General features: G+C 36.4%; 1 protein-coding gene across 2 annotated transcripts in view; it reads left to right on the forward strand.

Moving 5' to 3' along the window:
• The window catches only part of LOC106464265 (tyrosine-protein kinase PR2-like), a 91,892-nt gene extending 82,190 nt beyond the window's left edge, over window positions 1–9,702 (forward strand). For both annotated transcript variants that reach the window (XM_013924391.2, XM_022391976.1), the window contains one exon: window positions 9,485–9,702. In XM_013924391.2, coding sequence (XP_013779845.2) covers window positions 9,485–9,688 — 204 coding nt within the window. In that variant the 3' untranslated portion in view covers window positions 9,689–9,702. The remainder of the gene's footprint in view (window positions 1–9,484) is intronic.
• Window positions 9,703–10,609: the final 907 nt, after the last annotated feature.

The following is a 10,609-nucleotide window of genomic DNA, read 5'->3' on the forward strand; positions in this document are numbered from 1 at the left end:
TGGGGTGCCTTCAGATGTTGTAGAGGCAGTAAATTTAAGTGAGTTTAAGAAAAAGCTTGATAAGTATATAAATGAAAAGTGATGGGTTTAAAATTTTTTATTATTTTATTCATTTTAATTTAGTTTTGAGGATGGAACAGCCGAGATGGACCAATAGGTCCCATATTGTCCCAAAATATGTTATTTAGTTTTATTATGTTATTTCTGTTTGAATCATACCTACCTATTGCACATAGCAGGAGTACAGGCAGATTATGGTAAACAAAGTTTCAGTTTATCAGATGTAATGTCTATGTTCTCATGGACTTCTTGAGGAGTATCCTGAACATAATTTGTATTTGATTTTTCACTTAACATTTCTTATATTACTTTATAAGTTTATAATTTTTACATTTTAATTACTTTTATAACAATAAATAACAAAATATATGTAAAAGCAAGAAATGTTATACTTATGTGTGGTTCTTGTAATATTTTTTGCTTTTGAAGTTGTTGTTAGTGCTTTACGTAACTTTTATTCATTTCAAATATACAGCTTAGAACACAAAATAATAACAAGCCTGAAGAATAAAATACCCTGTAAGTATTATAATGTAACTAGCTTTCTAATTAAGTTATAAGTTAATCAATGTAGTTCCCTTACTTGGTACATGTGTTCTTGGCAATAGCAAAAACGAACCTGGAAGCTGAATAATTCAAATACTATCATCAGGGAGAGAGAGCTTTATATTGAAATCAGTAAATTAAAATATTCTCTTTTTTATAGGTTATAAATAATCAAACAAGAAATATCAGAGAGAATTATTGACATGTTTTGAAAATTGGATATACTAGGATGGGTGTGGCATGTTGATTTAATTTTATTGCATATATCTAACTAAAGCAAGATTATTAGAGGCTACAAATTCACAATTTTATCTCGGAGATATCTACAGTGCAACTGTGAGTTTTATTAGAAACTTAATTTCCTATGAGGAAGAAAGATAATTTAAAATGGGTCATTTGGAGCGGAGAAGCATCACATAATGAATAGAAGTGAAGATTGAAAACTTATTTAAATGTTTTCTTTAGATATTAAGAAATTAAAGCTTACATAATATTAAAATTTTGATTTTAAACTACTTTTTGATGCCAAGTTTATTAATATACTTTGATAATAAAGTTGTTGAACTAATTTTGAATGTAAATGTAAAAGCTCATGACATGCGAACATTGATCCCTGCATGCACAGATAGGGTTAATCGATTTAATCATAATTTTGATTACTGGTTATTTGGAATAATCAAAAACAGTAACAGTTGGAAACAATATTTAGTTAATTTTATGATATTAATCAATATAATCATAATTTCAATTGATTATTTTATGTGATACTAATTGTTGTGTCCTTCAGTGTTAAGTTTGAAGGCTCACACTACTAAAAACTAGGTTTTGATACTTGTAGTGGGCATAGCACAGAGAGCTCATTGTATAGCTTTGTATTTAACAACAAACACATACTAATGAATATAATTAATGCTTTAATGAAGTCAAGGTCAATACTTTCATTGCAGTGTGTTTGATAATTTTTTTAAACCTAAGAATGAAACTTTTTTTTTTTCTGGAGGTTCACTCTAAAATTGTTTTATACACACTAAATTACAGCCCATATACCCAATCAAATGAAAGATTCATCTCAAAAACTAGTAAGGAGTTTGATCACAGATCATAGTGGATATTCAAACTTTTGATAAACTTTGTGTGACCAGTGGATGGCAATAGTCATTCTGAGTTAACAAATTTTGATGAACATTAAGGGGACTTTTCTGTCTGATTAAGACCTACCATTTTTGAATTGCACTTGCTATTTTACATATTTGTAGAGAAAGACTCTTACCATTATGAGAAGAGCTCTGTTTCATAATTTCTTAGATCAGTAAGAGAGAGAGAGGTCTTAGAAATGAGTGGAGCTTATTTTCTTACATTCTCATTTAGTTTCTATTTGAAGGTGGTCCTTATTTTTTAATCTCTGTATTTTTTTTCTCTTTTTCTTTGATTAGAATGTTTGGTTTTCACTGGCTGTAATAGAATGTTGTATGGTATATGTGCCTTTTAGACTATGCACATTTGTTAAGCATGGCGATCTCTTCTTCACCCCTGTTGGTAAAAGTGTATTTTGCATGTGTAAATAGCTGCTACATACCAGTAGCAGTAATAGATCAATCATCTCCTCCTCAATCAAAATATTTTAATCTATTAGAAAATGCTGATGTTTTAAGTAGTTATTGGAAATTCATAGGCATACTGAAATATGAATCAAAATGACATGAACTCCAGAAAAGCTGTTTGTTTTATTTTACTTACAGTGTTATGTCCTTGCTACTTTATCTGAGAATGCTTTATCCAACTTTTCATTTTATTTTAGTGTTTCGTGATGCTCAGTAGTTTTTCTTTGATATTGTACTGTTAGAAAGCTAACAAAAACGTTAGACTATAAGATTTCCTGACAAGGTTACAAGGACAAAATGCTGGAAGTAAAATAAAAGTAACAACTTTTCTGGTGTTTAGGTCATTTTGATTAATATTTCTTTTCTTTTTTTATGCTGTTCCTTTATTCAAAACATTTTCTTCTGTTGTTCATTATTTTATAGACACTGCTTGGCTGGCCCCATCCACAATTCCATGAGCATGCAAGGGATCTAATAAGGTGTTTTACATTCTTTATGATGTTTGGCATAAGTGATTTTCATTGGGACAATTTACTTATAGCCTTGTTTTCAGTAAGGTTGTTTCCTTTGTCATCTTTTTTTGTAGTCTCTGTGTGGATTGATTTGTTTAAGTTACAAGCATAAGTCCTCATAGAACTGATTGTCTATCTTCTAGTTACAAATTACTGACTAGTTGGTAAAGATGAGAAAAACATTCCTGCTACCTTGTGTTATCTTTAGGATTTCCAACGAACCTGCAGATACTATTGAGTGTTTATTGTGGCTCTGGTTATGCAGTTTTTGTATGGTGTGGTGATGTCTACCTCTATGTCAAGTGAATGCAGTTATGTCAGCCACTTGGAATTGAATTTCAAGTTGCATAGTTGGTGTGTATGTGCTTACTTTATTGCTTGACTTATTTTTATTTTTTTTCATTGTGATGATTCTGATACAATGTAGTGGAAAAGGTAAGACAAATTAAATGTATTAAGTGAGTACTTAACTCTTCTGCCACACACACACACACACACACACACACACTCTCTCCTTCCTAACCCCTCTTGGTTGATGGGTCACTGTTGTGCTGCAGGTTTGACACCAAAATATCCAGATTTAAATTCAGGGATTGTGTGTTTATGTGTGTGAGTATGTGGTGCCTAGATGATAGTGGTTTTATTATTAAGAAGATACCCAAGAGAGGGGGTACCTTACATTTGCACTCATGAAGGGTTAAGGAATGTTTTACCTTTCTTAAAATTAAAGTAATTTGCTAATAAGACTTACCATATGCCCGCCAAATGTAAATAATTATGTAAAAATACATTCTGATACTGTACTTACTTCCATAAAATTATCCATTTCCGTTTGGTGATGCCCTCTATATGCGAACGTTTTCTTTACGCAGGCCACAAGCCTTCTGCTCCCCCCTATTGGAATTGTAATATTCCAATGTGTATCTCATGCAAATCATCATGCGTCACTTCTCCACCAATAACAGCATGACATGCTTCTGTGATGCATGTGACTTCCTGAATACTTTTCTACCAAATCATCACTTCTTGTTTGGCAGTGCTTGTGTTCAGACATGCTTCTTGTTTGTTTAGTGATTCACATTTGGCTTAAGTTTCCTCATGAAGTGGTTTTCTTTCATTTATTGAGTTTTCATTCAGACAATTTCTTCACTTTTATCAGTTAATTCCAGTTTCCTCATGAAGTGGTTTTCTTTCATTCATTGAGTTTTCATTCAGACAGTTTCTTCACTCTAAGAAATTTTATCAGTTAATTCCAGTCGCATTATTTTTTAAATTTAAATTTGGTGGACTGTTCACAATGAATTCCAAAGTTCATGTTATCACTTTGGGGGTCACACTAGCAACTAGTTCTCTTTCTCAATCCTCGGGTACAGGCAACACGACAGTTGATTTACCCGAGTTTATTTGCTGGGAGATTGAAAGTTACATGGGCCAGCCTTTGTCCCCTGACCTCACCCTGGTTCTTCCCAAACAGACAGAGCCTGTTCAGACTGACTAGGACTTGGATTGTCTATTTCTGCCTCCTGATTTTGCCATACCTTCCCATCCCCTGCCTGAGGAATCAGTTAGGCCGAATTCGGTCTTTGGGATTTTGTTTCTCTGGTATATGATGTTTTATCCCTTTCTTCTATTTCTTATGAGCCATTTCCTTCCTTACTACATGACCAATCCTTCCTCCCCTGATATTTGGGTTCATGCTGATCAATTTGGAAGTGGTTTGGGAATTGCTATCTCAGCAGGCCATCAAACCTGTTTTCCATCCTGCAAGAGGTTTTATTCTCGACTTTTTATTGTTCCTAAGAAAACCAGGGACTAGAGGCCAGTCATAGATTTAATCTCACCTCAACTGCTTTGTTCACCTGACCTTGTTTACCATGGAGTATTTTGTCACCCTGAGGTGGGTAATTTCTCCAAGTTTATGGATAACCAAAATGGATGTCGCCACGCTTATCTCCATGTACCTATATCACATCAGTCTAGTCCATATCTTCAGTTTGTCCATCTCGAGGCGGTTTATCAATTTCGAGCACTACCATTCGGGCTTGTTTTGGCCCCTTATACTTTCTGTCAGGTGGTCTGAGCATTTGCTCGACATCTTCATCTTCTGGGGTAGAGTTTTCACTATTACATAGACAAGTGGCTTCTTCTGGCTCCTTCCAAACTGGAGTTGGCCAGCCATACTCAGCACCTCCTTTTAGTGGCTGCTCGAGTGGTCTGGTTAATCAAACTGGAGAAGTCCTTCCTCAGACCTACTCAAAATCTCGGCTATTTGGGGGTCCTTTTCATCATTCATATCAGTCAGGTCCAGCCTTTTCCTTTAAGACTTTATTCTATGGAATTGCTAGTTTGCCATACCCTCTCAATTCCTGCTTGTGAGGTTCTATCGCTTTTGGGTATGTGGTCTTCAATGACATGAATGGTCCCTCTCAGTCGTGCTCATGTGAGATCCCTTCAGTGAGCTCTTCACAATCAATGGAACCTTGTGTAGGATCCTCTTTCTACTCCCATTACCCTTTCTTTTACCTTGCAAAACGATCTGCTTTGGTGGTTGGACAAGACAAATACTTCAGCAGGTGTGCCATTTTTTCCTCCACATCCAGATTTACATCTTTTCACGAATGTGTCTCTGCAGGGCTGGGGTGTATGGATCAACCAACAGGAAACTTCGGGCTGTTGGTGTGTTGACAAAAGTGCTTTGCATGTCAATGTTATCCAAGTTCTACTTGTTTGTCAGGTATCGAATCACTTCCTTTTTCTCACCTAACATTGTCTGGTGATGGTTCATTCAGACAATTCTATGGTGGTGGCATATATCAATCACCAAGAGGCGCATGGTCAAGAGATCTATGTTTTTGGATGTTGGATCTCTTATACTGGGTCCACACACAACACATTCAGCTCGTGTATTGTGAGCTTTCAATCTTATTGTGGATTGTCTTTCCTGTCCTGACCAGATATATTCAATAGAGTGATCCTTAGATCCTTTTGTTTTAAGGAAGATTTGCACTCTGTGGGGTTCTCCCCACGTGGATGCCTTTGTTATGAGCCTCAATCAAAAGTTACTTCTCTTTTTGTTGCCAGTCTCTCAGGCTCTGGCAGTCGATACTTCCAGCCAAAATGATCCCACAAATATCTCTATGTTTATTCTCCTATCGGATTACTTCATCAGGTTATCTCTCTCATCCATACCACTCCTTGTCGGGTCCTTCTGATTACTCCTTATTGGCCAGCTCAGCCATAGTTTCTGCTGTTACAGCACCTGCTACTCTCTCCTACTGTACCTCTTCTGTCATCTCCTTATCTTCTCTGTCACCCTCAGTCGCTGGTCCTACATCTCACCCTTCAAAACCTGCATCTTCATGTCTGGCTTTTATCTAGTCTTTGGTGAAGAGATATGGTTTCTCCCATCGAGTTGCTTTCATTTTAGTTGGTTCCATATGTCCTTCTTCCATGGAGTTGTATCAGCGTAAGTGGAAAGTGTTCCACAGTTGGTTTACAACTCGGGGATTTCCTGCTGACTGGCCTACTGTGGCTCGGGTGGCAGAATTTCTCACCTGACCTTTTGACCGGGGGTCTTTGGTCTCTTCACACACAGGTTATTGGTTGGCTTTATCCCATACCTTTCATTTTCCTCGATACCCTAGAGTTTTTACTTCACCTGTTCTTACCATGCTACTACATTCCTTACTGTTGCATCTTCCTCCCAGGCAACCTACCCTTCTGGATTGGGAGATTAATGTGGTACTCCATTCCCTCACTTTATCTCCATTTGAACCACTTTACTTGTGTTCCATGTTTCACCTTTCCCTCAAAACATATTTCCTTCTCCTCTTAGCCTGTGAAAGTTGACAGTCAGATTCGCTTGCCATTAACATTTCACATACACATTATCACCCTACCTATCTTCTCTATTATCCAGATTCCTCCTTCCTCCCAAAGACCTCGGTGCTCCTCCTTTTTGCTTATTTCCCTTCCTTTCATTTCTCATCTTTACCCTCGACCAGATCCAAATCGGCTTGTGTGTCCGGTCAGGGCTCCTTATTGTTATATTGTCCATACAGCTTCCTTCCATGGTACCCGTTCTGAACTCTTTATCTCCACTTACCAATTGAGTCCGACATTTTATCCGATTGGCTTATTCCTCCTTATCTTTTCTTCCCGGAAATTGTTCCAGGTGACTTCTTATCAGATTAGACACCTCACCTTTTCCTTTGCTTCTTGTCTTCTTCTTCCATTGGAGGAGATTCTACAATCAGGCATGTGGACTACACCCAATACATTCATCTCCCATTCTACATCATATCAGGGTTTCTTCTTTGTCAAGTTTTCATTTTCCATCTGTGGCCATTCGTCAGACTTGAGTGTGACTCTGACTGATAAGTTTCTGTTCACACTTTCTTTCCTTTTCAGGGGCCTTTTTCTTCTTTATATGGGTCCTGCTCTGTGGCGAGTGGTGCCTGACCATTGAAATTTGCACTGTACAGTTATGTTGAATTGAGCTTTATATTCCATGGGTTTGTGATGCTCACCGTTGAGATGGGATGTTCCATATAGATTGCTTGTAGGTGAATAACCTTGCGATATTTTGCTTCATAAACATGCACGTCCTGGATCTTACCACCTATGGACTGCATGGGTAATCCAGATTGCATAGCTGCCCATCCTTGCCATGCCCACAGTGAATAGCTCGGTATGGTCTTCTTTTCAAAATAGGGTTTCATGGTCACTCATTGTACTCTCTCAGGTGATGACATTCCTCTTGACTATCCACCACCTTTTCACCCTCCTTTCTTCTAGTGGAATATGGGTGTCCTTACCACTTTTCAGTTCCATGTGCTGCTGTGGTCAAAGGTTGAGGCACCCTCCTGAATGGTTTCCACACAAAGACGGCTATAACCATTCAGTGCAGAATAGTGCAGTGGTTTTCTGCAAATGTACTGTTCTCCTCTTTCAGATATATAATTACGAAGGAGTGATACGTCAAAATACAGCTCACTCTATTGATTGTAAGCCCTCATCCTACCCCCATGCAGATGTCAGTACCCCGTGGCTGGGTTTTGGATTTAGAGTAGAACCAATCAACATAAATCCTCACACATTTTGGGTTGTCTATCTTCCTCCCTCGATTTTCCTCCATCTGTGTTATGGGTCACAGAAGTGGTATGTGGGATGGTTATGTTTCTGTCCATTGGCTCTCCCACATCCTATCTCAATATGGGGATGTTGTTGTCTTTTTGACGGTTCTGGTAAGTTTCATGATTGGGGGAGTTGATTGCATGTGATAGACATCCTTTAGCTACTGGATGTCAGGTCCCCAGATCGATAGCTCAGTGTTAATACTTGTGTTATACCTGGGAGATGGCATGATTCTAAATCCTACAGTCTCTTGGGTTTGAGGTGAAGACAGTATGGTCCTCATCCTACCCCTGCATGGATGTTGGTTCCCAGCAACATGAGTTTTGTATGTAATTGACTTACTGAGTATGGTCTGTTGCACCCTAGCTACTCTACAATTGAGGGCACAACCAGTGTTTTACCCTCTTTTCTAATCATGGGATTGAGTTATATTTATTTAATATGGTTAGGATCATGATCCTGACACAGTTCTCTCCCACTTAGATGTTCTCCTTTCCTTTTTTGCCCTTATCTTCACATTTCACAGAGGGGCAAAGAGTATACCTGGTTCAGAAGTGGTGTGGTTCCCCTCATCTGATCTTGTGATCTGACTCTCATTTACAGAGATATCCTTCAGATGCTTTTGGGGGTACTTCTATAATTCCCTCATGCCTGTCCCTCCTCCTATTCAATGTGGGATTCTAGCTAATTTTGTGAGGAGAGGTAAAGTACCGTATAGGAAATAATAATTTTTCTATACTGAAAATGTATTTCCTATACGGTACTTATTTCCCCTCACACATCCCACCCTTCCTCCCCACTTTCCTCCAGTGCTTAAGTCTTCTGCCAAACTTAGAAGTGATAGTTTAGTATATGAGTATAGAGGGAGCCACATACATCACGGAAGCACGTTATGCTCTTATTGGTGAACCGATGCATGATGATTTGTCTGAGAGACACGTTAGAATATTACAATTCCAATAGGGGGAGCAGAAGGCTTGTGGTATGCGTAAAGAAAAAGTTTGCATATAGAGGGCAGTACCGAACGGAAATAGCAAATTTTTCGATTGGAGATAAGTACCTATCTGAAATACATTTTCAGTATAGGGAAATTATAACTTTTATTATGTAAATGTAGTATTTCATAGTAATGATATGTCAATTAGTAAGAAAAAATAATTAATTGAGCATACTGTAGTGTAAGGCTAATCAAAAACAATAATTTAATGCTTGTATTGGAATTGTCTATGCATAGTGTGCTAACAAAATTTTCATTTTGTAGGCTAGTCAGACACATCATACAGCCTTTAATCATTGCGATTATTGCTATTTAAAAGAAGGTTGTAAAACTATGTAGTACATATGATCATTAATGTTTTTTTAAGTGCCATAATATTATTTTTGTATGTGTGTGTTATATGATAAATAACAGTTATGTTTGATATTTTAAAGTTTGGTAAATTATTATTTTTTTGTACATGGAATGTGTTTCTAAGTTATTTACTGTGTATCTCTAATAACAGCACAATAACAAAATTGTTTATCTAGGCAGTTTTAAATTTTAAACCTGTTTAAATTAATCAATCATTGATTAGTTACTGTAGCTCTAACCTTTTCTGTAATCACTGATTTTTATCTTTTTTTAAACAGGTGACAGAGCTAGCTCCACAAATGGGACTTCTGGAATGTTTAAGAGAACCAGTATTTCAGCAGAGACTGCCTGTTAATACATTATGTGACTTTAGTCTACAAATCTGTGATGCTATGAAATATTTAGAGAGTAGGAATCTGATACATCAGAATTTAGGTGCTCATAATGTATTGATATTTGGAAAAAATAAGGTAAAACATTAGTGGATGTATTTGATTTTATTATGTGGATTTACAACCTGTATCTTAACATTTCTTTTTATGGTAAAATAAAACAGTAGTTAGAATTACTTAAAAATAATCTAAAAATAAAAAAATTAATCAACCAAAAGTAAGGCCAAAAATCTTCTGCACCAGGTGTGGTTAGCATACAAGACTGTGAATGTGATGGTCCATGGTTCACATCTATTTGCTACAAAATCATGCTACTCATTTTGGGGCTGTGGATGCTTTATAGGAATGAATCCATGTGATGGTCAAATCCCTCTATTCAATTAGATAAGCCAGAAAGTTGGCAGTGGGTACTGTAGACTAGTTACCTTTTCCCTACTCTATCAGTTCAGAATTAGGAAAGACATTTTGTAGCTTTGTGTCCATATCTGAAACAAATAAACAAAAATTTGCAATTTTAACAATAATTCCATTGTAGTAGATTTCTAATGATTGGTTTATTTCAGATTTACACATTCCAAAAGTATTGTTAGGTTGCTTGAAGCTTTAAACTGCAATTCTCAACAAAATTACACTTGCCATGTATTACATGTACTGACTAAAATATAACCGTCATAACACAAGAGTATTCATGTTAAACTAGTAGAGAGACCTGCAAATTATTTGTGGTCAAATAAGTTTCTTTATTGCAACAGTACTTTTCTAAGTACAAGATTTCTAGAATAACAAAAGAATTCTAATCACACACACTGAAATCTACAAGTCCACTTGTCTTAGGCCTATTATTAGTTAAGCCTTTATTAAATATGGCCTATAATCGATAAAGTGATAAATTAACTAACTTGTGTACATTTCTTGCTTTAGGGATAAACATTATTGTACTTAATATTATCAATAAATATACTTATAATATTATTCTACAAGCTAACATTAAACCTTTTTAAAAAACCTGAT

The sequence above is a fragment of the Limulus polyphemus genome, unplaced genomic scaffold (genome assembly GCF_000517525.1).
Source record: "Limulus polyphemus unplaced genomic scaffold, Limulus_polyphemus-2.1.2 Scaffold1602, whole genome shotgun sequence".
Taxonomy (NCBI): domain Eukaryota; kingdom Metazoa; phylum Arthropoda; class Merostomata; order Xiphosura; family Limulidae; genus Limulus; species Limulus polyphemus.